Source organism: Scyliorhinus canicula, chromosome 5, assembly GCF_902713615.1.
Source record: "Scyliorhinus canicula chromosome 5, sScyCan1.1, whole genome shotgun sequence".
NCBI classification, from domain to species: domain Eukaryota; kingdom Metazoa; phylum Chordata; class Chondrichthyes; order Carcharhiniformes; family Scyliorhinidae; genus Scyliorhinus; species Scyliorhinus canicula.
The window spans coordinates 128,857,365-128,885,185 of NC_052150.1; the positions used below are offsets into that span (position 1 = coordinate 128,857,365).

Sequence of the window (27,821 nt, forward strand, 5' to 3'; positions counted from 1 at the left end):
ACACAGGGAGAGAGAGACAGAGAGAGAGAGAGAGAGACAGACAGACAGACAGAGAGGGAGACACACACACACACGGAGAGAAAGAGACACACAGAGAGAGGGAGAGACAGAGGCACACACACAGACACACACAGAGGAAGACAGAGAGAGAGAGCGAGAGAGAAAGCTACCTTTCCCAGCTCCCCACACGCCCAAAGGATCAGGAGTATTTTTCCCTTCCTATCTGCTTGCTTCCAAACACACTGCTCTGAGCATCTGTGATTTTATCACTCTTCTCCAACCTTTATTTCTCTACTCCTAATCACCCCATCCTCCACCCCAAACTTCAGTAGTATTTCCCTGTATGCAAAATGACCAGCAACAATCCAAGTAGATATAATTTTTAAATCAATGACTCCTGCTCTTTTACTTGAAGGGATGAAACTTTCAGGTTAATTGCGATCATTAACTTCTCACATTGTTAAAAGTATACTTATATTTGGAAATGCTTGTCCCAAATACGTGGCAGTTAAATTTCATATCACTGTGCAAAGACAGGAACTTCACAACATTCAATGATGGTCAATGGTGAGGCAGGCCGCAAAATGCTATTTACTGTCTGTCTCACCAGTCTCAACTTAGACAGCAATTTTTGGATATTCATATTTAACCATGCCTCTTTTCCTCACCCGAAGTCACTGCATGATTTATGCATTAAAAAAATAGGGTGCCACTAGTGCAGGTCATTTCGACAACAAAATCTGGTCCATTGAAAAATAATTCAATATAAATGATTTGCATTTTCAGATAAACATAGGAGCCGTACTTCAAGTGCACTTTAAGACATCTGGAAGCTGTGAAATACACTATATAAATGCAAGTCTTTTTTTAAAGTCAAATACACAAATGAGGTTTCTATGTTGTAATTGTGTTCCTTTTCCATTTAAATTATTTTACAGAAAGAAATTGCAGATCACCAAATGGATAGCAATTTAACTGTTATTGTGCAAAATAATCTGAATTGGAATATTGGATTTCACGTGACTGTACATTGAAGAAGACAAGCATATACTGACTCATAAATGAAAATTCCAATGATAGAAAATAAAAACACATGTTTCTTGCAGCTTTCTCCAACAATTTCAGTTGTAATTTCCTTGCAGCATTTGCAGAGAGAAACAGAGTTAACACTTCAGGGCTATGACAGACCTGAAATGTTAACTCTTGTTTCTGCTGCCAGACCTGCTGAGTATTTCTACCATTTTCTGTTAGCCCTCCGAATCACCTTGTGGCTGGGTGGGGTGGGGGGAGGAGGAACTACACCCACCCTGTCACTACCTGGCAATGTCGACATTCTGTGTACCATATTTAACAGGCACTGGAACGTACATGTCTCCCTCTCTCCGGGACGCACAGATATCTGCTGACCAGAGGAGGAAGGTTTCAAGCCACTAGAAGGTGGCTGCACCCCATTTCGGCCCAATGCACTAGAGGCTTAATTCGTAAAGTGTGATGTGGAGATGCCGGCGTTGGATGCCGGCCTCAACCGGGATCTTGCATACATGTCGCATTACATTCACCCCCCACCATCTGGCCTGGACTTGCAAAATCCTACCAACTGTCCTGGCTTGAGACAATTCACACCTCTTTAACCTGGGATTATCCCCTATCTCTGGATCTGTAATGATTTGATTACCCGCAAATGCTCGCATTCCAAGCATTGTCTGGCATCTCTGACTTTGTCTATATAAATGTTTCTGGAACATACCTCTCCATTCACCGGAGGAAGGAGCAGAGCTCCGAAAGCTCGTGTTTGAAACAAACCTGTTGGACTTTAACCTGGTGTTGTAAGACTTCTTACTTCGCAAAGTGTGGCAGCATTGGGGTGTTCTGTACTCAAGAGACAGCTCCAGAAAGCATGTCAGCCTCAACACAGCAGGACATCATAGTGGAGATTCACGTAGCTGGCCACTGTATCTGCAATGCCATCCGCTGAGGGAAGAGAATGAATAATCTCATCTGATCCACTAAGATGCCATACTTCAACTCCCTCCAAAGTCAAACGCTCATCATGGCATCATGTACTTAAGGGGCATTCTCTTCAGGGATCGCACACAACCATTAATGGGGGATACAACACCAGTGATTGCCTCACAGAAGCTATCATATCACCATTTTGTCCATCACATTGTTCACAAGCAAACCACTGTCACCACACACAGGGGATGTGCATGCTTCTCAATCTATGCTCCATCCCTTCTCATTGCATTCTTTTGTCTTCGCCTAAGGCAAACAGGCCCCACGACAAATGTGGAAGGTCCCAGAGAATAGGAGGGATAACCCACAATGTAACCCTCACCCAGCTAAAGGAGGATACCCCTGAGCTGGCTGTGGAGGACAAGGATCGTGCCTGTGGGAAGGGTAGATCAGTCTCTCCCATCAACATGGTACAGATTACGCAGCCAGGAGTTCATCACATACTACATTCAGTGAGTGAAACACAATTCTGCCTGCTCATGAACTAAAACTCCCCTCTCCCATATGGGCAAGATCAAATCAAATCCAGGGAGACAAAGATGACCAATATAAACCCCAGCCCTCCATCACATGAGATGAGGAAGCTGAAGAAGCCTCTGAGAAAGATATGGCACTACGCACAGCAACACCCCCCCCCCCCCCCCCCTCCCAGCACAGAAACACAAAGCTTGACAGGTCTAGAGTCACCTACCAGAGAACACCTCACTGACCTACCCCCATGGCAAACGGAGGCACCGATAGCCCAGGTATCCGACACTTGAGGGGCTGCTGGAGGTTACCTGTTGAGTCAGAATCAGATGTCGAGTCTCGGTGAGCAGCCATCAGCACAATGGTTGCGATGCAACAACAAGCGGTAGAACATCAGGTAAAGATGCTATTGTCATGGGAGTGTTCCTTTAAGAAATGTTTTTGTCTTATCACATAGCTTCAGTAATGTCATTGTGTGGGTGGAGCTAAGCTGTGGTACTGTGTTTTTACTTTCGTTTTTGAGTTGGTTTTACTTTCGCTTTGAGTTTGAACTGGTTTTGTTCTGCACAAGTTGAAAGAAGGTTTTTCTCTATCTGGATTTTAAAAGATGTTTGCAGACTGCTTGATAACTTGAAAAGAAATAACTGTTTCTGGAAGGAATTCAAACCTGCTGTTTTGGAAAGAAAACAAGAACCTCCATACCAGGTCTTGAGTGCTATGTTCTGGGCCACACCTTTGAAAAGGGGTTCTGGTTTACAGGATCTTGTTATTAAGTTGGAACAGCTTAAGGGGGGAATTTAGCACGGGTGACACCGAGATTACTGTAGCCGTGTGGGGTATTTGTTTGAAGTTGATAAAAATGATTACTGTGTGGGTTTATAAAAATGTGAACTAAATTTGTAGAATCAACTTTATTTTTGATTCAAAGTGCTTAAGGCCTCTGTTGAATAACACTCGAAAGGCAGGCCCTTGTGCTCATCGTAACCAAAATCTATAAACAGTTGTAGGTCAGGTGAACTCCATGATATACTTTGGAGTTTTCTAAACCCTGGCCCATAACACTATAGTCAGACTGGAGCAAACAATGGAAGAATCTGTCCGCGTTCTGTTTGATATCGTGGCTCGAAATACCAGTGCGTTTAGGTCACCAGGGCAAGGCTGATGACCACCATGACAACCGAGTCCAGCAGGTTCAGCGGGATTTGAGCTTTGCCCTGAACTCCATGGCCACACATGCTTGTGGACACCATTACTGTGGAGGCAATAGGGGAGCAGGCCACCTCGACCTCCCTCCAGATGGTCCTTCTCCTCAAAAGATTCAGGGAGAGGCCCTCAGGCACACATAGGGAAGATGAGCATCAGCCAGCCACCCTAGGTGGGTCTCCACACAGGACACTCCAAGGGTGTGCAGCCACTCCAAATCCCCCATCTGTGACAACATCCATGCCAACCCTGTTCAGGCCAGGGTAGGTGCATTTTCCCAGAGCAGGAAGTCCTGATCAGGCCAGGATTCTCAGTGCTCAGGCCACCAGAGGAAGTCCAGGGTCATCACAGACATCAGGATGTATCAATCAGCAGGCTGCATCCACTTTTGCTGAAAGTGTCAAGAGGCTGCACGCTTGTCGGAGTTAGGAAAATTAAAACACTTTAATATAACTTTTGGGTAATGGTGTGCAAACACGAAAAATATTTCACCTTTGTTAACACATTTGGTGTTTACGTGAATGGTTTGGTCAATTAAAGGCATTGTGAATATGTATAGTTAACTCCTCTTTTTTTTAAGTTTAACCATGAACACACAGTGATAGTCTCCCCTTGTGATGTCAACCTCACCAAAGACGGTTTTGGCACCCTTGTGTGTTGGCATGGAGAGGTGTTAAAATCTTTATTGGAAGGGTGTGCTTCATTCATTTGTAACCCTTTTTCCTAATGACACACCATTGTGTGAGGGTAGCTCAGCATCCCTGCGAGATTGGTCGCGGTTGCGTCTCCTCAGTAGTAATGCCAAAGGACGGGAGGATGATATCCCCAATCATGTCCTTACCTCACTGGCCGCTGTAGTTTCTCATCAAATGTGGTGAATCTTGAATCAGGCAAGTTTCCAGAGTCTTCTTACTGCTGTTTCAACTTTCATTTCCAGAGCAAGTACATACAGGGTGTATTAGAGATCATGGCCTGGTGAATCATGAGGCAAGAAGGCTCAAGTTTGAATGCTGAACTTGCAGTCCATATGACTGGTTGGGCATCTCTTTGAATGCAATGGAAGGGGATTAAGGGTCAGGGAGAGAAATGTGGCCATCTCCTATTGCCTTCACTTTGCTCCTACTAGAATCTTGCAGCAATTAAAATGATACGGGCATGTCTTATACGTTGTGCTTCCTCAAGGACATGTCCCTCAAAAACGTACTCTCATCACCCGCTGGAGGTTCCATCTGTTCATCCTCCTATGACCTCTCAAGCTCCTCCATTTTTCTGGCAAGGGCTCACCCCTTTGCAATGCCAGATTGTGAAAGGTGCAACAGTGATGATGGGGGAGACCCTGTCTGCAGTGTGCTGCAGTGCCCACCTGAGCAGTCCAAACAGCAGACGTAAATCTTCAGAATGCCAACAGTCTGCTCAATTCAGGGCCATGTGGAGCTGTGAGCTGCATTGTACCTTCCTCCAAAGCATTCATCTTTTTTAAATATATAAATTTAGAGGACCCAATTCATTTTTTCCATTTAAGGGGCAATTCAGCATGGCCAATCGACTTACCTGCACATCTTTGGGTTGTGGTGGCAAGGCCCATGCAAACACGGGGTAAATGTGCAAGCTCCACACAGACAGTGACCCAGGGCCAGGATTGAACCTGGGACCTCAGCACAGTGAGGCAGCAGTGCTAACCACACCTCTGAAGAATTCAGGACCTTCAAACATCCAAGGCTCCTGGGAGTGATTCAGGATGTAGGAGTCTTGTCAACACGCAGGGTACCAGGCACTGACGCGCATTATGTACTTGCAAGGATCACACACCCCAGCTGCACATGATGGAATGAAAGCCTTTACAGTTGATCAACATTACAGGCTGCTGCCCTGGAACGCTTAAAGCCGTCGATTGCACTATTGGGAATCCCGAGATAGCTGCAAGCCGTTGAATCTCGCAGCTAGGCTATCTTCATCGGGTGTAAACCTCACAGTGAGGTGCCTTGCTGCAGAGGGCATCTGTGACTGCCTTGATGCATCTGTGTGGTAGAATGAGAGTTGCCACACAGGTCTCCTGTGGATTACAGGCCAAAAAATCCAGCTTGATGGTGACCTCCAAGGCCAATGGCAGGGGAGAGCTTCCTACTCCACAGGGTATTAATTCCTTATGAAGAATGTGGCAGAAGTGATCTATCAGAGTGCAGGACAAACGCAGACATGTGTTGCATCATCTCTTACTCATGGCAAATAGGGGAGTCTTCTTCAGTAGCTGCTTGGTCTAGTGAGTCACCTCCATAGTCTGGGACTATGCTGTCGATCCTCATTCTTGCTACGGCCCCCCTGCACCTTGGCTCCCCTGCACCCTGCAACTCTGGTCGGGCTTACTCCTGAAGCTGAACTTGGCACTGCCTGTCCCTTCTTCTCATCATGCATTGTATGAGTGTTATGGTCCTAGTTGATGTTATAACTGGACCGGAAGATTCCAGAATGGAATCCTGGCTCAAAGACCATAACTATTACTTTGTTTAATAAAATGTGGAGGAACACAGTCTCAGGACCTCTAATTAGTTTTAAGAAGAAAAACATTAATTAAACATGAAAAGTTGGATTATTATACAATAATCCTTTACTACCCATACCCCTCCGCCTTAGCTTAACAAATGCACACAGAATTTAATATTAACACAGATTACAAAGTTCATCTTAAGTTACAATGGTCTCATTAACACAAAGTCCCTTTTAAGCACACAAGATGACTATGATCAAATACAGGCACTCCATCTGAACCCAAGTTAGGGTCTGTGGATTTCTCCACAGAATGCACCTAGATGATTGTCACATGAGAGTTTCCAAACTTCACTCCCAAAAACACACTAACATCTTCTCTCACAATAACGCTTTCACTTATCGGTTTGCAATCCAAAATCCAGTCCAGGGTTTTCAAATAATACTTTTAACCAAATTCACCCAACTAGTCTGGTCTCTGGTGCAGCCTTGTTCCCGAGGTGTTAGACCATACGACATAGGAGCAGAATTTGGCCACTCTTCTCATCGAGTCTGCTCCGCCATTCAATCATGGCTGATATTTTCTCATCCCCATTGTCCTGCCTTCTCCCCATAACCCCTGATCCCTTATTAATCAAGAACCTATCTATCTCTGTCTTCACGACACGCAGTGATTTGGTCTCCACAACTTTCTGTGGTAAAGAGCTCCACATATTCACCACCCTCTGGCTGAAGAAATTCCTCCTCGTTTCAGTTTTAAACAGACACATTTTGTTGACAGACACATCAAGGTGACAAAGTTGTCATCCCGGAGATTTAACATTTCAATCCCACAGTGGTTGGAGAATGTTTGAATGACATGATTGACTTGACCTAATGCAGAGAATCAATCTCAGATCTGGCACACAAATTGCCAATAAGTTATTAATGATTAATGACTGGCCATTTGGCCCGTTATAAATGCCAATTCTGGAAAGCATATTATTGTCTTCCATTGATGGGATGCACATGTGCAGCACCTACGGCTTCGCAACACTTGCCTGCATTCCCAATTTTCACATTCCTGTATGCTAATGTTGAAATGCAGCAACTGATGTTACGCCTACATTTCCCCTTGAACAGCGCAGCAAAAGGCATGGGTTCGAATGACTAGTTTCTCAAGAAGGTCTCCCACCTTTGTCTCTGCTCTGACTTATTTGAATTTTGTAGGACCAACAAACTAAAGTGCACCATCAGAAAGGGTTCCTTGATACAGCAGCGTGCTCCCCCCACACTGCCTCAGATCTTTCCCATGCAAAACTTATTTATATTTTAGTTCGAAAATGCAAGATGGTAGTTCATCACTATTACTTCGAGACCAGAATTGATCTACCATCTTTCACTGTCCATGTCCCAGAAATTTATCTAGAACCTCACAACGTGAAGTTAGAGCTCCATCTTGTTATTCTCCCCATCTGGAGGCTTTGGACCTGGTCACCTTCACAGGAGACCAGACCAGGAAAGTTTCACATACTTCCCATTTATTAGGTTTTCCCCAAATGCCGGATGCAGATGTCTCCCATTACCATAACTTCCCATCTTCAGACCAGAACAGAGCCCAATGAGCCAATGAACACTGACTGTGAAAACATCCTACACACACAGCTGTGCATTATCCTACATCATCACATATACCTTGCCCCTTCCTGGAGTGGGAGTACAATGTACGTGCCATACACAACCCTGCGGCATCTGCTGCACCCTAGGATTGTCTCGGACTATCATCTCCATCACTCTTGACTGTGAAGTCCACATAACCCAAGGACAGTCTGCACTACTCAGTCCTGATTGTAAAGCTAAGGAGTAACCAGAGCAAGGACTTTGAATTTCAAAGAGTTCCCCATTCTCCTCATGACTGAAAATTACATTGTCTCCCTTCCCAGCTTGATGAGTCTCAGTGCAACCCTCACCACACCAACATCCCTCCTTTCCTTTTCCGAAGTCTGCGTTTGTCCCCTCCTATTTATACATGCGGCATCCCATTCACACATATGTTTGCCAGTGTTCCCGTTTCCCCTGCTGGGCTCAAGCTTCAACCCTTCAGTCTCCTCTCTGCATGCCATTGTTACCCCTCTTCCCAACACCCTGCATTGCCTTCCTGCCCCTTTATCCCCCGTGTCCATTATCCTTCTCCTCCCCCACCCCTTGGTCGAAACACTGGTCTCTGTCTGAATGTTCAGTCCCGCCTGAGAACCGCTGTACAGTGGTGTCCATCTGGACAGTAGAGACAGCCACTGGAAGCAGACCAACCCTACACCCCCAGCAGTGTGACATTCCACCAGTAGTGCAATGAGACTGGCATAGTGCTGTGGCAGATGAGCTGCGAATGTAAAACATTCCTCAAAGGCATGGGAAAAGTGAGGTACGAACATCGCCGTCACCTTTTCAAACGTAAATCAGACCAGCATTATTTCCCACTGACATGGTGCAAGATTGGATGGCGCCATGTGATTCTTGTAAGCAGCAGATTTTAATGAGCATTCATGAAATGGTAATGAATGTAAATTGTTTTCATGCTACTAGTTAGCTGGATATCCGGCCTTCATTAACATGCTATCAGAAGAATTGCGAACTGTTGTCACACTGGCGGGATTATAATTTTTTGGCTGCCACTAAATTTTCCGATCCCATTTCCACAAAATCTGCCAGGTGCAGGATGGAAAAATTCTGCCTTTAATTTTGTGGGTGCACATATTTGTTAATTAGAGACATTGCTTTATTTCTCAGTGAAAGGCCATTATTGAATATTTTCCCTCTAAATAATTAATTATACCAACTCCAAAACCATCCAGGGTAGCATGGGTTAAAATAGATTTTAGAAGTCATTTAGACAAAACAAAATATAGGCCTGTTCAATTCTCGACTTCACTCAAGTTAGTTTATGACACTCAAAATAGATTGATCAAAACAACTAAATGCAAAAGTGACAAAGTGAAAATGTTGTTGTGATCCCTGCATTAGAAAGAAAAATATAAAACCACAGGAATGAATAAGAAAAGAACAATGAAACTAAACCCAAGGTTCACCACATCGAGGGTACGCATAACCTATCGAACCAGTGGTGCTATAGTGGGGCACACAGAGTTCACCAACCACGGAAACTCAAAAATACAAAAGCAAAATAATGCAGATGTTGGAAGTCCGAAATAAAATCAGAAAATGCTTGAAGTGCTCAGTAGATCTGGCAGAGTCTGTAAGAAGGGAAACAGAGTTAAGGCTCCAGGTCGGTCGATGACCTATTGTTAGGCATTTTTTGCAACTTTAATCAATCTGAAACCTTAAACACTGTTTCCCTCTCCACAGATGCAGTCAGATTTACTAGCTATTCCATCGAACTCAAAAAAAGGCTACAAATATACAAATTAGGAGCAGCAGGAGTCCACTTGGCCCCAAGAACCTGCTCCGCCGATCAAAAGATCATGAATGATCAGGAGTGGCCTCAACACAACTATCCTGCCTACCCCCAATTTGATGCCCCCGTTTGGCATGAGGTTAGAAACCTCTGCCCAAAAAATACTCAATAACCCTCTCTACACAGTCTGGGGAAGAGAATGCCAAAGATTCACATGCCTCAGAGAGAAAGAAAACTCTGCTCGCCTCCCACTTCAACAGGAGATCCGTTATTTAAGCGGTGTCCCCTAGTTCTAATCTCTCACAAGTGGGAACATCCATTCGGCATCCTCTCTGTCAACCCTCCTCAGGATCGCTTAGTAACAATAAAGGTCACCTCTCATTCTTCTAGACTCCACTGGATACAGGCTAAATGTATATCCTGATTCAATCCGAGTTTATGTAATTATTCCTTATTATGCAATGACCTGTACAGGAACAGATTAATATGGCAGCCCATTCATGGCTCAATGAGGTCTAAAGGCCCAGAGGCAACAGATGGGTTTAAGGGAAATAGTGCTTGTACAGTAGGAATAAATTAGAAAGATTTTTCCATTATGTTTAAGGTATTGAATGACTGTGGGGTGGTGATGTTTTCCAGTGATTTATGTTCTCTTCAATAAATTAAAAATTGTAATAAGATCCCCGTTTTGAATTGTTTTTGGATTACAAGGCAAGAAAGACCTGCATGCATTTAATAAGAACATAAGAACATAAGAACTAGGAGCAGGAGTAGGCCATCTGGCCCCTCGAGCCTGCTCCGCCATTCAATTAGATCATGGCTGATCTTTTGTGGACTCAGCTCCACTTTCCGGCCCGAACACCATAACCCTTAATCCCTTTATTCTTCAAAAAACTATCTATCTTTACCTTAAAAACATGTAATGAAGGAGCCTCAACTGCTTCACTGGGCAAGGAATTCCATAGATTCACAACCCTTTGGGTGAAGAAGTTCCTCCTAAACTCAGTCCTAAATCTACTTCCCCTTATTTTGAGGCTATGTCCCCTAGTTCTGCTGTCACCCGCCAGTGGAAACAACCTGCCCACATCTATCCTATCTATTCCCTTCATAATTTTAAATGTTTCTATAAGATCCCCCCTCATCCTTCTAAATTCCAACGAGTACAGTCCCAGTCTACTCAACCTCTCCTCATAATCCAACCCCTTCAGCTCTGGGATTAACCGAGTGAATCTCCTCTGCACACCCTCCAGCGCCAGTACGTCCTTTCTCAAGTAAGGAAACCAAAACTGAACATAATACTCCAGGTGTGGCCGCACTAACACCTTATATAATTGCAACATAACCTCCCTAGTCTTAAACTCCATCCCTCTAGCAATGAAGGACAAAATTCCATTTGCCTTCTTAATCACCTGTTGCACTTGTAAACCAACCTTCTGTGACTCATGCACTAGCTCACCCAAGTCTCTCTGAACAGCGGCATGCTTTAATATTTTATCGTTTAAATAATAATCCCATTTGCTGTTATTCCTACCAAAATGGATAACCTCACATTTGCTAACCTTCAGAGTATTTTATTCTCTTCGGAGTTTCAGAATACCAATTTTTGTACGGTAAAATGTCAGAGATCTGATGGTGTCCACACCTGAAACATGCACATTAATTAGCTGGGGAGAGCAGCACGGTGGCGCAGTGGTAGAACTGCAGTCTCACGGGGCTGAGGTCCCAGGCTCGATCCCAGCTCTGGGTCACTGTCCGTGTGGAGTTTGCCCATTCTCCCAGTGTTTGCGTGGGTTTCGCCCCCACAACCCAAAGATGTGCAGGGTCGGTGGATTGGCCACGCTAAATTGCCCCTTAATTGGAAAAAATGAATTAGGTTTTCTAAATTTAAAAAAAAAAGAATAAATTAGCTGGGGATGAGACTTCCACCCCTCACTTAGGCAGAAGCACCAGCTCGGAGGGATACCGGAGAAATCTGATTGGCTGACAAATAGTACCAGCAGAAGCCAAGTCTGGGACCACAAGCAGTTCCCAGGTTCTAAGTCCAGGAATTTAGGACCAGGAAAATACAGGGAGAAGTTCTCATGGTGTGAAGGGTAGACCTGTGGGGGTGTATGTGTGTGGCGGTGAGAGGGATCTTGACACTGAGGGGGTAGGGGCAAGAGCACCCATGAGGGACAAATCTTGGGTTGGGGGGGGGGGGGATCTGATGTGGAAAGGAGGCCCATAAGGGAGGCACCCCTTCCTTTCCCCCATCCCCACACCCCACCCAAGCAGGCTGACCTCCAGAGTTACTCCTCTGACCCAGAGTTCACCACATCAGCACCAAATTCTATGATGGGCAGGAAATTATCAATAACTGTCCACTTAGGGACAAATTGGGGCAACAGCAAGTGGGCTGTCCAAGGTCTTGCCCATCCCCTGTAAAATTGCAGACAGGTTAGGAGCATGCAGGAGGCTGGCAGGAAGGCTATTCAGAGAATTTTGTGCCCCCCTATCTAACCACCCCACACACCTGTAAGCCCACTGATGAGGTCTGTAAAACTTTGATCTATATCCTCTGGAGAACAGACTAAAAGGAGCACTGGGACCATGTTCACAGTCTTCAGTAAAGCACTTAACCAAAAGCCTATTATACAAATGATATCAGAAAACAAGAAGAGAGCAATGACAGACTTACCATGGCTGACAGACCTTTTGCCTTGGTTCCCAACCAATTAAAAGCATTCGAGACGTTGATGGTTGCACCCAAGACATTATTAATTATCTTTAAAACGGTTCATTTCTTCTGGAGAGGGAAAGTGAACTGTCAGTTTTTTTTTTAAAGCAAATGTTTAAAATCCAAAGACAAAAAATTTACTTTAAATACAAATAAAAAATGAAGCTGTACTCTTTGACGGCAGAATAGAGCAAGTTATAAAGCAAAACTGTGATTGTGCCTTCAGTGTCTTGCAATCAGAATATATATTGCACAACACAAATTTGCATCAAGCGGTGTATGCAATGACGAAATGCTATCAACAGGAAATGCATGCATACATAAAACTTTTAGAATATAACTAGCTAATGTCAGATGCTATTGCTCATGAACATGAAACTTCATCAGAATTGTGGATGCCAAGCCATAAAGTGGACAATCTGCTCTCAGATGGATGGTGGGTAATTTAAGTATTTAAATGAAGCTGGCAGACTCTTATTTAACCAGTCTTTCAAGTTTGACAGTGAACTACCTGGTTTTCCAGGTCTTGAATAACCTGCTCACCAAAGTTTGGGTTCCAGCAGGACCACTTGACTCCAGACCTCATTACAGCCTTGATCCAAACATAAACAAGAATTGAGTTCCAGAGTGGAGTTGAGAGTGACTGTCCTTTACATCAGGCAGCATTTTAACCAAATGTAGCACCAAGGTGCCCGCATAAAATTGAAGTCAATGGGAATCAGGGGGAGAACTTGCCACTGGTTGGAGTCATGCTGTGCACAAAGGAAGATGGCTGTGGTTGTCAATAGTCATGCATCTCAACCCCAGGACATCATTGCAGGAGTTCCTCAGAGTAGTGTCCCAGGCCCAATCATTTTCAGCTGCCTCAGCAATGACTTTTCTTCCACCAAATAGTCAAAAGTGATGGCCGCATTCATAAATCTGATAATGAAGTAGTATTCCGCCATGAATAACCTCTTCAAAACCCAAAGCACCTACCAGGCACAAGTCATGAATGTAAATGAATACTCTTCACCTACCTATTTGGGTGCAGACCGAAGAATACGCAAGAACCTCCGCACCATTAAGGACACCTTCGGAGCATCAGTAGACCCTTTGAGCAATCAGCTCAGCCCGCACCACATCCCTACCACTTACTGGCCACTGACACTTTGCTGTTCATGGACATTGCTCTGTGCAGTCTGACGGTTGCAGTTTCTACAACAGCAACTACATTTCAAAACCATTTATTTCACTGAAAAGTGCTTTGGGAGATTCCAAGGTTGCAAAAGGTGCTCTATGAATGCAAGTCAGTCTTGTCCACTGACTCAGCCCAAACCATACTACTCATAGTCTTAGCATTCTGCCTGCTCCCAAACGGAGTTTCAATCCTAAATCCTCTCAATCATGACAAAATATCTTCTTCCACCTGCAGAAAATCATATACCTCCAACCCTACCTTAGTCCATATCCCACTGAAACTTCCATACATGTTGTCAGCACCTCCACTCTCAACTACTTCAATGTTCCCCTTGCTAGCCACCGATCTTGGACCCTCAATGAACTCCAAGACTTTGCTCCCAATATCCTACTGCACACCAAGTCGCATTCAATCATCACTTTTATCATTGCTGACCTACACTTATTCCTTGTTCCCAAAGTCTCCCAATGAAATACTCAGAAGGTGTTGCATTGTCAGTGGTGGTGTCTTTCAGATGTGACATGAAATGGAGGACTATCAACTCTCAGGGAGACCTAAACTATTCCATTGGCACAATTTTAAAGATGACATGGGAGTTATTTGTAACGTCCCCAGCCAACATTTATCTCTCAATTAAGCATTTAACAGATCTCGGGTTCTCAGTGTGTGCAAATTGCATCTGGCTGAAAGGATGTTTTCTCTTGTGGGAGAGATTAGACCTAGGAGGCAGTTTAAAGATAAAAAATTTCCTATTTAAGAAGGGGGAAAAAAATTCTGAGGGTCTCGAGTTTGTGGAATTCTCTTCACCAAACAGCAGTAGGAATAGGGTCAATGATTCCCTTGTTGGACAAGACTATCTAACCCTGCCTTGAAAATATTCAAAGGGTGTGGGGGCAGACAGGAAAGTGGGAGTCGAGGCCACAATCAGATCAGTCATAATGTTACCAATTGGCAGAGCAGGATCAAGTGCCAAATGGCCTACTCTTGCTCATAATTCTTACACTCGTATGTTTTCTACACTATAGCACTTCAAAAAAAAGTACTTAATTTAAAAGGATATACCAATGTGGTGAAAGATGCTACAAATGCAGGTCTTTTTTTCCTTTAAATGTTTCTGTATCCTTATCCCACCTACTTAGTCACCTTCTTCATTTCTCTCTTTGCTTATTGAACAACTATCCCTCGGCAAATTTTCAGTTCCTCCAACTTCGGTTCCATTGTTCCTCCTTTATGTCACCATCACCCCTCCGCCTGTCAGACATCATCTTCTCCTTTAAATCTATCCCAATGATCATAGTCACTCTTTCTGATCTCCGCTTCTTTTGCCATGCATCCATTTTCTCCTGCCTTCTGACATTGTTCTACATCTAAAGATGTACAGGTTTAGATGTAATTTAGCCCATGCTAAATTACACTGTAGCATCCAAAGGTTAGGTGAGATTACGGGGTAGAGTGGGGACGTGGGCCAAGGAGGGTACTCTTTCGGAAGGTCGGCGAAGACTCAATGGGCGAATGGCCTCCTTCTGCACGAGGGAGATTCTATGATCGATTCTATGACATTAAGAAAACAATGCAAGTTCTTGTAGTTATGATGACTCACTGGTAACAATGGCTATAGATGAAAGAATTGATGTATCTGGTTGAACTGAGTGGCTCTGGTATTGTGCTAAGTAATAAAGACCTTGATGGTAGAAGAGAAGGTATCAGTTGAGATGTTCAAAGTGGAGAAGTAGCATAAGGAAAGGGTAGCACAGGTTGGCTTCAGCAGTCGGAGGAATCCTTGCATTCTATTGGTCAGTCACTGCCTGCCTCAAGCTGGGCGACCCAGACAATAAAATGCTGAACTACCAACATTTGCTTTCATCTATGGGTGTGTAAGGATTAGAGATCCTACCCTGACAAAAGGATGGCAAATTGTATCCAACAAACAAAAGATGAAGATTCTCCAGCTTGGATCTAGATGGTCAGGACTTTGTGGCCTGGCACACACAAGGTCTTTCAAAGTAATAAAGACTACATTGATCCACCATCAGTTACTTAGATTCGACATTGACATTCCTGCTCTCCAAGAGAATATATTGGCCAACACTAGATCAATAAGCAAGGTCAATTATACTTTCCACTGGCATGGCAAAAGTTTAGGTGACTACAGTGAGGGAGAATTGGGCTTTGCGGTCAACAACAGATTGAAGCAGATAATTGAAATGCCAGTCACAACTTCTGAATGCCTCGCATATCTTTGTTATCAGAAGTTTAGTCACCATCATCTGTGCTCTTTGCACCAACCTTGGATGCCATTGCCAAAGATCACTTATATGACCATGTTCTTGAACATCTACCACATGGAGAAAAGTTATTTCTCCTGGGGGACTTTAATTCAAGAGTTGGTTCAAAATTTCATGCAAAACTTGTCTCAGATATCATGGTGTCGACAAGGCCTGAAAGACGTGCTGCTAGGTGAATTAGACATTCTGAATTCTCCCTCAGTGCACCTGAGCAGGTGCCGGAGTGTGGCGACTAGGGGATTTTCACAGTAACTTCATTGCAGTGTTAATTTAAGCCTACTTGTGACAATAATAAAGATGATTATTATAAACAGAAAATGGCAACAGCTACTCATAATATGCACAGCATGGACTTTTCTTCCGGGGCAGGCATAAGCACAAGGTATCAAGGCACCATCCGCGATCTGGCCTCTGACTCCAACTTAACCTGATAATCACAGGTGGCCGGCCCCATGTCACTGTCCATCTGGAGTTTGATATTCTTCCAGTGTTGCGTGGGTCTCACCCCCACAACCCAACATGTGCAGGCTAGGTGGACAGGACAGCTAAATTGCCACTTCATTGGAAAAAAATGAATTTGGTACTCTAAATTTTTTTAAATAAATAACCTGATAATCACTAGTAGACACGATCTGTCCAATGTTCTTCACAACCACACATATCACAGTTCAAGTTGTAATACTGATCACCCTACTACTGACACGAGTGAAGGTGCAACTAGGGAAAATACACAAGCCAAAACACAGTGGCATGTTATGCATCAATATTTCATTCACAAAGTATAATGACAAATGTCGAAGATCTGAGTCTCTACCACCTGATGGCTCACCAAATAATGCTGATAAAACATGGAGGTCTCTGCAGTAAATCAGCTACGAAGCTGCAGTAACCACATTTGGCAAAGGAAGAAACAAGAACAAAGACTGAAACCCACCACCCTGCAAAAATGATTGCTGTCATTGAAGCACCTTGCTACAACCTGTCTCCTAACCCTAAATCATGCCATCATTCAGTTGGATGGGTCCATCTGTGACAGTTTTGAGATCAAGAATGGATTGAACAAGAAATGTGTGTTAGCCCTTACTTTGTTTTAAAACATCGAAAATAGGAGTAGGCCACATAGCCCATTGAGCCTGCCCTGCCATCCAATACAATCATGGCTTCAACTCCATTTTCCTGATACATTCGCAGAAACCCTCAATTCCCTGAGAAGGCAAAATTCTATCTAGCCCTGCCCTAAATGTCTTAGAACATAGAACAGTACAGCACAGAACAGGCCCTTCGGCCCTCGATGTTGTGCCGAGCAATGATCACCCGACTCAAACCCACGTATCCACCCTATACCCGTAACCCAACAATCCCCCCATTAACCTTACACTACGGGCAATTTAGCATGGCCAATCCACCTAACCCGCACATCTTTGGACTGTGGGAGGAAACCGGAGCACCCGGAGGAAACCCACGCACACATGGGGAGGACGTGCAGACTCCACACAGACAGTGACCCAGCCGGGAATCGAACCTGGGACCCTGGAGCTGTGAAGCATTTATGCTAACCACCATGCTACCGTGCTGCCCCTAAAAATACATTTAGAGTACCCAGTTATTTTTTCCAATTAAGGGGCAATTTAGTGTGGTCAATCCACCTACCCTGCACATCTTTTGGGTTGTGGGGGCAAAACCCACACAGACATGGGGAGAATGTGCAAATTCCACACGGACAGTAACCCAGGACCGGGATTTGAACCCGGGTCTTCAGTGCCGTAGGCAACAATGCTAACCACTGTGCACCGTGCTGCCCAAACCTTCTCAAGCCTCTGAAATAGGGAGTTCCAAAGATTCACAACCCTTGGGTGAATAAAGTTCTCTTCATCTCAGTCCTAAAATGATCGGTTACTCAGCCCCTCATCATAGGGACAACAGGGACCAATCTAGTGAAGTTTCACTGTACTGCCTCCGATGAGGAGACCAAAACTGCGCACAGAACTGCAGATGTGGCCTCACCAAAACCCTGTACAACTCTAGCAAGACTATTTCTGTACTCTAGCCCTCTTGCAATAAAAAATGAACATGCCATTTACCTTCCTAATTGTTTGCTGTACCTGCACGCTAACTTTGAGTTCCTTGTACAAGCACACCAAAGTTTCTTTTAACATCTACACTTACAAATTTCTCACCTTTTAATATTCTGTTTTTTTATTCGTATGACCACAAGTGAATAACTTCATATATCCCTACATTATACACCATCTCCACACCACAGCTTATCTTTCTAGCCATTTTGTCATCATCAGCAACTTGGACATATTACTCTTGGCCTAAGTCATTAATACAGGTTGTAAATAGCTGTGGCCCCAGCCCTGATTCATAGTGTAATATTTGGCAATTTTCAATCTAGTGGGACAAGGGACTGTTTAGCACAGGGCTAAATCGCTGGCTTTGAAAGCAGACCAAGGCAGGCCAGCAGCACGGTTCAATTCCCGTATCAACCTCCCTGAACAGGTGCCGGAATGTGGCGACTAGGGGTTTTTCACAGTAACTTCATTTGAAGCCTACTTGTGACAATAAGCAATTTTCATTTTCATTTCGGAAATCAATTCTGGAATCAAAGGAATTTTGGAAAATCAGTGCGAACACATCCACTACATCTGCGATAGTCATCTCTTTTAGAACCCTGGGACATAAGGTCTCAGTGATGTCAGATTTTAGTCCCTTAAGTTTCGCCATTATTTTAACTCTGCTGACATTAAGCTCCTCACTCAGTTTAACTCCCCTGTCATTGTCTATTTCTGATATGGAATTTGTGTCTTCTACTGTGAGGACAAACTTTTTGTTCAATGCCTCTGCCATTTCCTCATTCCCACAATAACTTCTCCCATCTCTGCTTCCAAGGAACAGATGTTTGTAGGTATTTGTAGGCTAGTTTACTCTCACATTCTAATTTTCCCCATTTTATAACTTTTCGGTTATAAAACACTCAATCCTCAGACACGCTCGTGTTTTTTTGCAACATTGTGCAACTCTTATTTTAATCTAATACGGTCCTTAACTTTGGGTGAGCCTCAATGGATCCTTTTCTCAGCCCTTCTCTGCCCTATGCTTCCCCTGCCAACATGGAAGCAATGTACCTCCACAGATGTCAGACAGAAACTCCTCAACCTATCAAGACTGAAAGCCAAATGTGCATACCCTGATCAGAGAACATCTGTATGCTGATAATGCTGCAGAGGATCAGCTCCAAAGGTTCATGGATCGTCTGTCCAATGGTTGTGTCATGTTCTCACCATCAAAATCAAGACAATTGTAGTTAAGGGACAGGGCGTCATGTCTTTGCCTGTGATAAGACTCAACAACACATCACTGGAAGCATTCAGCAAATTCTGCCAGCTTGGATGCATGATGACAGACAGCCTGTCTCGTTTTTTAAAGACTTGTTTTTATTTGTCTTCAACAGATCTACAAGATGTACTGCAGTAACTCACCAAGGTTCCTTAGTCTGCACCTTCCAAACCCACGACCACCACCATCTAGAAGGACAAGAGCAGCAGATACCTGGGAGCTCCACCACCTGGAGGTTGCACTCCAAGTCACTCAGCATTTTGACATAACTCCCTCCATAACAGCACAGTGGGTGTACCTACACCCAACGACTTCAGCGGTTCAAGGAAGCAACTCACCAGCACCTTCTGAAGGGCAACTAGAGATGGGTAATAAATGCTGGCCTAACCAGCGACGCCCACATACTGTAACTGAATTTTAAAAAGAGCAAAGTACGATACAATGAGGTTGCCCCCGCCCGGAAAACAAACAACCAAGCACAAACAAAAACCATGCAAAAAAGAATAATTTAACAGCAGACATTAATTAACCGTTTAAAGAAAGAGGCAAAAGGCTGCTATCTATGATACAATTTCTCAGTAGACCCTCTTATAGTATATTTAATTTTCTCCAAATAAAGAAAAGATATGAAGTCTTCTAACCAGGATGAATGGGTGACACAGTAGCTAGCAGTGCTGCTTCACTGCGCCAGGAAACCGGGTTCGATTCCCGGCTTGGGTCACTGTCTGTGCAGAGTCTGTATGTTCTCCTAGTGTCTGCGTGAGTTTCCTCAGGGTGCTCCGGCTTCCTCCCAGAAGTCCCAAAAGACGTGCTTGTTAGGCGAATTGGACATCCTGAATTCTCCCTCAGTGTACCCGAACAGCCGGAATGTGGTGACTAGGGGCTTTTCACAGTAACTTCATTGCAGTGTTAATGTAAGCCTACTTCTAACACGAATAAAGATTATTATTTTCAACAGTGGTTTGGGGGACTTCCAAGTTAATAGAATCAGTCAGCAGGCTATGAAAGTGAAGCGAACACGACAATGTCCACCTTAATCTCAGTAAGACTGGCCAATTCAGATGGGACTCAGAAAATGAGATAACCTGTCTCTCAACAAGAAGCTCGGCATGTGCTTTCGAAACGCAGCCACTAGCTTTGGCTGATCAAAACGAGCACGGAAAAGTGACAAACTGACCTTTAGGTCCATGGTGCAAGCACAAGCAAAGCCTGAACAACTTGTCCCTACCAAGGATGAAGGCTCAATAATCTCCATCTTCACTACCTAAGGTATACCTTTGGCATTACATGGAAAGAAAGTCACCAATAAAGCAGGGAAAACATGCCGAGCATGCGAGAACTAATCAAGAAATGTAGGTTTCGCTGACAATTGGCATGTACACAGGATGGAAGATGACTAACAGGAAACAGGGAGAAGCGATAAAGGGGTCATTCTCAGGATGGAAGGCATCAACCAGTGGAGTGCCACGGGGACCAATGATGGGACCACATCTCTTCAGAATATATTGTGATGATTGCAAGATTTTAAGGAAAATTGGATTATAAGTATATTGGCCAATTTAAGAGTTAGATGCCTGGGGTTAGAATGCGTTTTTAAAAGGAGAGTTTTGTTCTACAGGGCTTGGGTATTTTCAGCAGTCAGCTTGTGAAATTAACCAAGGAATGCGTTTATCAGTCTGGGCTAATGCAGTGTGGTTTGTTTGGTGTACTCCATGGGAGTTAAAGGACTTTACAGCCTGCAGAGAGAATTTATTTTTTTAGCTTGGGGAGGTGGAGCCAAGGAATGCAGAGAGACATTTTTAAAAAGCTGTGGAGAGAGGCAGTTTTGGGGAGACACAGGGTTTTGGGGAAAGGGCTTTTGGAAGTGATGTCTGATCTAGCAGCCCTCATGTTTTTTAGATCACAGATAAAGGCAGTTTTCTTTCCCAGTAGGGTAGAGAAGAAGAGTATTAATAGGTTAAAAGCAGGGTATTCTTGTCTGAAGGCAAAACAGCTATTTGAAGATATTCAGCCAGAGTCTGAAGGGGTTCTAACAAGAATTTGTTCTGTACCGCAAGTATTACCCTCGGCCCTGCTAATTTTAAGATGGATTAAGAACTGCATGTATCTTTTCTGTTGTTTAATGGGAAATTGTATAGTTGCATTAAGGGGCAATTGTAAGCTGTTGTTTTTCGGGTGAGAAGTTACAAGTTTAATACTTCATTTATAATAAAGGTTTTGTCCTGGCCCCAGGTCACTGTGGAGTTTGCACATTCTCGCCGTGTCCACGTGGGTCGCACTCCCACAACCCAAAGATGTGCAGGGTAGTTGAATTGGCCACGCTAAATTGCCCCTTAATTAGAAAGAAGAATTGGATATACTAAATTTAAAAAAATAGATGATAAAAGTTTTGTTATAGAAATACCAAAGCCCTATTTTTTCATGCAATCACTCCTGGAGTGAATCATTCTTTCCGTAGTCTTAAAATAAACTAAAATATTGGGATTTCGGTCCTGTATCCTAGCCACTGTTCGAGTCTGGTCTGGGATCGTAATAAAATATTAATGATTTAGAGGAAGGAACAGAGTGTACTGTGACCAAAACTGCGGATGATGCAAAGGTGGGAGGGAAGGCAGGTTGTAAGGATGAAAAAAATAGTTTACAGAGAGATATTAAAAGGTTAATGAGTGGGCAGAAAATTGGCAAATGTAATACAACGTGGTAATATATGAGATTGTTCATTTTGGAAGAAAGAATGAGAATGCAGATTATTATTTAAATAGAAAGATATTGCAGAAAGCTGTAGCACAAAGTGACTTGGAAGTCCTTGTTCATGAAACCCAGAAGCTAGCATACAGGTACAGAAAATAATAGTGAAGGTAAATGGAATTTTGGCTTTCATTTCAATGGGGTTCGAGTATAAAAGTAGAGGTGTTGCAGTAAATGTACAAGGTACCAGTGAGACCATAATTAAAATACTGCATAGTTTTGGTCCCCTTATTTAAGATATATCATTGGAGGCAGTACAGAGCAGGTTCAATCAGATGATCCCAGGTATGGAGGGACAGCCATACGAGGCAAGATTAAACAGGTTGGGTCTGACCTCCTTGGGAATTTAGAAGAATGACAGGTGATATGATTGAAACATACAATTTTTTAGGCGGTTAGACATATACATTTATAAGTTAAATACTGGGAGGATGTTTCCACTCATGGGAAAGGGTAGGACCAGAGGACATAGTCACATAATATAGGGGGTGCTCATTTAGGAAGGATTTGAGGAAACATCTATTCCCTCAAGACTGGTGAATCGTTGGAATTCTTTACCTCGGGAAGTTGTGGAGGCCATGACCTTGAACCCTTTCAAGGTTGAGATTGATAGGTTGGGAAGTTAAGAGTTACAGAAATAAGGCAGGAAAATAGATGTAATGAGTGTCATATCAGCCACGATCTTATTAAGTGGTGGAACAAGCACAAAGGACTGAATGACTTACTACTGTTCCTATTTCTTATGGTCTGTATCCCAAAGGAGGTAACCCGTGCTAACATGGCATTCAAAGCTCAGATTCAAGGAGACATCTCAGCCCTCAACATCAATCACAACAAGTGGGAAACTCTTGCTGACAAGTGATGTAAATGGACAGTTTTTCACCTTTTAGGACTCCGTACTTGTTTTGTAATCCACCAAAAAACACATACCATTGTTTTCCGATAGATATGTCCACTAACCATTCAGCCAATTTATATCTCATGCATTTCAAGTTTGCTTTAGATGAATGATCTTGGGGATTTTCCTTTCTCAACCCAATATTAAATTTAATTATTTCATGATCACCATTTGAAAAATGCTCCCTTATTGTCACTACATCTTACAATTTCATATGGCCTTCCTTGGAATATTATCTTTCTTATCTCTCGATTCAATTTCTGCCCCACATCTTAACTATTGCTAGGGGGCCTATACATAACTCCCATCAGAGTCTTTTTTCCTTTGCGATTCGTGAACTCTACTCACACAGATATTGCCTTCTAACCCAATATTGCTTCTTGCTATCGATTTAATTCATTTCTTACTGAACAACGCAAGCCTGCATCGACCTGACGTTTTCCCGTACCAGCGTCCCCCAACAGGCACCGGAATGTTGCGACTAAGTGCTTTTCACAGAACTTCATTGAAGCCTACTCGTGACAATAGCTATTTTTTAAGACACATATCCTTGGATATTTATATCCCAGCCCTGATCCCCTGCAGCCCCTTCTCTGTGATGCCCACAACATCGTACCCACCAATTTCAATGTGCGCTACAAGCTCTATTTGTTCAAAAATAAAGGCATCTTGTTTCGTATACGGTGTGCATTCAGGTACAACACCCTCAACCCTGCATTGACCGACCCCCTTCTCATAGTTGTCCCCTTATCTGCTGTGCCTGAAGATTCCTGCCGCATTCCAAACTCTCCGTTCTATTGCTTGTTCTGGAAACTTTACTAACCTCTCCGGAGACCTCGGCCCCTTCAACTAGTTTAAATCCTCATTATTAATTTGCACTCAAACCTTCTCCTTAAACTTTGATACAGTATTCTAATTTACCATACAACCGAACACTCCCCCCCCTTATTTAGAAATAAATGCATTTGAAGCAATTCAGAGAAAGGCAAATCACTCAACTGATGGGGGGTGGGCAGGGATGGCTGTGGAGATCTTTTGAGGGATGGCTGGACCAGGCTGAGCCTGTGTCCATTGGCATTTAGAAGAATGAGAGGTGATCTTATTGAAACATAGGAGGGTCTTGACAGGATGGACACTGAAAGGACATTTCTCCTTCTGAGAGACTGGAACTAGGGGACATTGTTTAAAAATTAAATATAAAGTACCTCCCATTTAAGACAGAGATGAGAAAAATATTGTTTCTCTCAGATGATCATCTTTAGACCTCCCTTTCCCAGAAAATGGTAGCGGCCCAGTTATTGGATTTTTAAAAAGGAATATATTTAGATACATTTTTGACTAACAAGGGAGTCAATGGTTATCGGAGAAGGCTCAATGTGGAGCTGAGGCCACAATCAGTTCAGCCATGACCTTACTAACTGGTGGAACAGGCTCAAGGGACCAAATGGCCGACTGCTATTCCTTATTCGTATACAGTAGTTTAGACATTTAAAATGTCTGTGGTTTGCACATTCTCTATTTCCATAGAACGATTAAATGCAAATCATGTTAGGTATATTAAACTCATCATTGTATCGGTATGCAAATAATCATGCTCCTCGTCTCCTTAGCCAAAGATCAAGTTTATCCATTGACAAAAGATCAAAAAATGTTGAAGACTGGAATGTCCACATTAATTAATGTTACAAGTTATTTTGACTTTCGAATGAAACAAGAAGTTCTCATTAGTCACCATTAGCTCACACTTCAAATGGTTGGACTCTGTTTTTCTATAACTGCCGAAAGGCCCAAGAAAAACTGGAGACAAGTTTTCAGCTTTGAGCTCTTTTCATGCTATCTTTCCACTCTTTTAACACAACGTTTACAGTCAGCGTCCGAAATAAAGTAATAAAGTCGCTCCTGCAACCCGACTCCAATTATTAATTACCGCAATGTTATCTTTACCAACAAATTAAATGTTGCCAAACTCCTCTCTTCAAGCCGCCTACCACGCTCTGCTTTCTGGTATTTGTAGTCTCCCCGCGCAGCCGCCGTCCACAAACAGTCGGTGACGCAGCCGCAGTAAAGACTACAGTCCCCGGCATGCACTGCGGCGGCGCAGGAAGTGTTTGTGCGGTGATTTGTTCCCCCCTCCCCCAAGTCGCTGCTTCTGGTTCCGGGGGTGCCCTGCGGTGTAAGTGGAGCAGAGAGACTCGGAGAGGGGAAGCATTGTGGAGCCCGGCCAGCCCACCCATCTACACCAATACCATGAAACCTACAGCACCTCTGCTGCACTCTCACTCCATCAGACACATCCTTCTCCTGCTGGTGAGTCCCTCATTCCTTTAGTGGCTTTCGGTTCGTTCTCTGTACTCGGAGCGGGGCCTCGGCCTAAAGCCGGTTGGAGAGGGAGGGGAGCTCGAACCCGCCACAGCCGGGACGGAGTGTCGATGGGGGGGGAGGCCTTGACCCTGCCTCTGGCCTTGGAGCCTGTGCCACTCGCTGCCCGGGCCACAGGGCATTACCACAGAGGCTTCGGCCGAGTGAAGGGGTCACCTCGCAGCTGGGCTTTTGATCGGGAAGTAAATGGAGATTTAAAAAAATAGACTTTAACCGCCGTCCATCGTCTCGATAATAAAACCTGTCAACTACTGTCTTTGAAAGAAGTTCCATTCACCAGCCGGGTTGATCTGCCGGATCTGTCTGTCTCTCTCTCTGTCTCTGTGTGTCCGTCTTTCATAGGCTGAGTTCAATCCAGGCACCCGGAAATGGAGAGACTATTATTGCTCTCTGCTTCACCCATACAAACCCAGGGCATGGGCACCCTTCCCTGATCTTTTGAAATGGAGAGACTATTTTCTGCTCCATCCATACAAACCCGGGGCATGGGCACCCTTCAATGATCTTTTTATTGAAGATTTACATGATTTTTGCTCAAGAACAAACAATTAAATATGTGTAGTTCCTTTTATCAAGTGCACATCTAAATACTATTTAAACTATATAAAGGTCTCTGCCTCCACCACCCTTTCAGGCAGTGAAATCCAGACCCCCCCCCCCCCCCCCCCGCCGGGTGAATTCCTCACAGCCCCTTAATCTCCTGCATTTACCGTAAATCTCTGCCCCAGGTCATTGATCCCTCCATCAAGCGGAAAGGTTTCTTCCTGTCTATCTATGCCCCTCATAATTCTATATATCTCAATCATGTTCCCCTCCCAGTCACTCCTGCTCCAAGGAAAACAACCCCAGTTTATCCAATCTCTCTTCATAACTATAACTCTCCAGCCCAGGCAACGTCATGGTAAATTTTCTCTGCACCCTTTCAAGTGCTATCACATCCCTCCTATAATGTGGATTCCAAAACTGCACACAATACTTTAGCTGTGGGCGAAACAATGTTTTATATAGTTCCAGCATAACCTCCTAGCTCTGTGCCTCGGCTAATAAAGGCAAGTGCTTTTTTAACCACTGTATCCACCTGTCCTGCTACCTTAGTTTCTGACGAGATGGAGGGATTTGGTTTCATTCTTACACAAATTTAATTTGAGGAAACTAGATATTGCAAAGGCTACAAGCTCCAACGTGTCCTAGTTATAGTGCTGATGACCTACCCATCAAGACTGCTTTCAGAGCATCACCCAAATCCACAACTGAGATGGGGAAGGGAACATAGGAACAGTAGTATGTCATTCAGCCCCTTGAACCTGATCCGCCATTCAATGAGATCATGGCTGATCTGTGGCTTAACTCCATGTGCCTGCCTTTGGCCCATATCCCTTAACACCTTTTCTTACCAAAAAAGTATCTATATCGGATTAACAAATGATCTGGCATCAATTGCCGTTTTGTGAAACCTCTATCACCCTTTGTGTGTCGAAGTGCTTCCTAACATCTCTCTTGAATAATCTGGCCATAGTTTTTAGACTATGCCCACTAGTTCCAGAATCTCCAACCAGTGGAAACAGTTCATCTTTACCCTGTCTTTTCATACACCAGCAGATGTATGGGGACATCATTTACCCAGAGTCTCACATGCAACATGCTGACTTGGACTTAAATTGTTCGTTTCATTGGTGGTCAGTCAGAAACTTCCATGTGGCATTCTGAGAGTACCTTCAAGAAGGAAAACTAATACCACATTCTCAAGGATAATAAAGGAGGATTGGCAAATAATGCTCGCCTGGTAGGCAACACCCATATTCCAAGAAAAATGTAAAAGTAGTTGGAGCTCATTCTAGATTGGATGTCAGGCAAACAATCAGACAGCATAGTGGTGGGGGCATCAAGAAAAATAGAGCAGTGGATCCTTAGCATTATCAGTGTACGTTTGGAAGATGGCCCCATGCCTTTGGATGATGTGACCTATGGACTGCATAAGGAAGGGGACATCAATATTTCCCAAAGATTCAGAGATAATGTCGAAGTTTGAAGATGTTTTCAATAAACAGATGATTACCCAGATATTGGAAAGAGAGGACTTGAGAATTGACGGTATTGTTGACTTCTGTCTTTATTAATAACCACAGTGCGAGTGTGTTCCATGTATTGGACAAATGACCACACAACAAGTATTTAGTATAATCACAGTTTATTATGGAACATAGGATTAGTTCTATACTTAATAAATTACATACGACTACACATTAGACTATATCTAGCAGTTTAAACGATCTTTACCTCACTTCCAAGAGACCAGCTCTGTGCAGGTTAGATAAGGCCTTTACCTGTTTCCTCATGTGTGGCGGCTGGAGGTTGTCTGGTTCGTCTAGGCTGAGTGTCGTCTTTCAGGTGGAGATCGTGGGTCCTTGAACTTGGGTGGTCGATGTGCTGCAGTTGGATGACAGAAGACGGTCCCCCAAAAGAGACAGAATATTGGTTGTGCAGTTCTTCTTATCCTCCAATCTTTCACGCTCTTTTGGGCGGTCCCATGTAGGGATCCAGTGGATCAATAGGATTTCAATCACCCTGATCGATTCTGGCCAATTAGGGGCGGGTACCTTGATGTTTGGGTGGGTTTTCATCGGTCATGGCCGTTAGTGCCCGAGGCACGTAGGCACTCTCAGATAAGGCAAACAGGCGCCCCCAAATCTGCCACTTACGGTAAATTTCAATCT

General features: G+C 43.7%; 2 protein-coding genes across 15 annotated transcripts in view; one reads left to right on the forward strand and one right to left on the reverse strand.

Moving 5' to 3' along the window:
• invs (inversin) overlaps positions 1-25,457 on the reverse strand; it is a 433,677-nt gene extending 408,220 nt beyond the window's left edge. For 2 of the 14 annotated variants that reach the window (XM_038797641.1, XM_038797628.1), the window contains exons 1-2: positions 24,461-24,658; positions 12,240-12,347 (exon numbers count right to left, since the gene is read on the reverse strand). In XM_038797641.1, the coding sequence (XP_038653569.1) occupies positions 12,240-12,242 (3 nt within the window). In that variant the 5' untranslated portion in view covers positions 12,243-12,347; positions 24,461-24,658. Of the gene's footprint in view, positions 1-12,239; positions 12,348-13,297; positions 14,926-24,460; positions 24,776-25,384 lie in introns of those variants that run through there. The other 12 variants (XM_038797635.1, XM_038797629.1, XM_038797631.1 and 9 more) reach the window with 12 other exon arrangements.
• Positions 24,824-27,821, forward strand: part of erp44 (endoplasmic reticulum protein 44) — a 156,003-nt gene continuing 153,005 nt past the window's right edge. Inside the window, exon 1 of the mRNA XM_038797649.1 lies at positions 24,824-25,035. Coding sequence (XP_038653577.1) covers positions 24,976-25,035 — 60 coding nt within the window. The 5' untranslated portion in view covers positions 24,824-24,975. The remainder of the gene's footprint in view (positions 25,036-27,821) is intronic.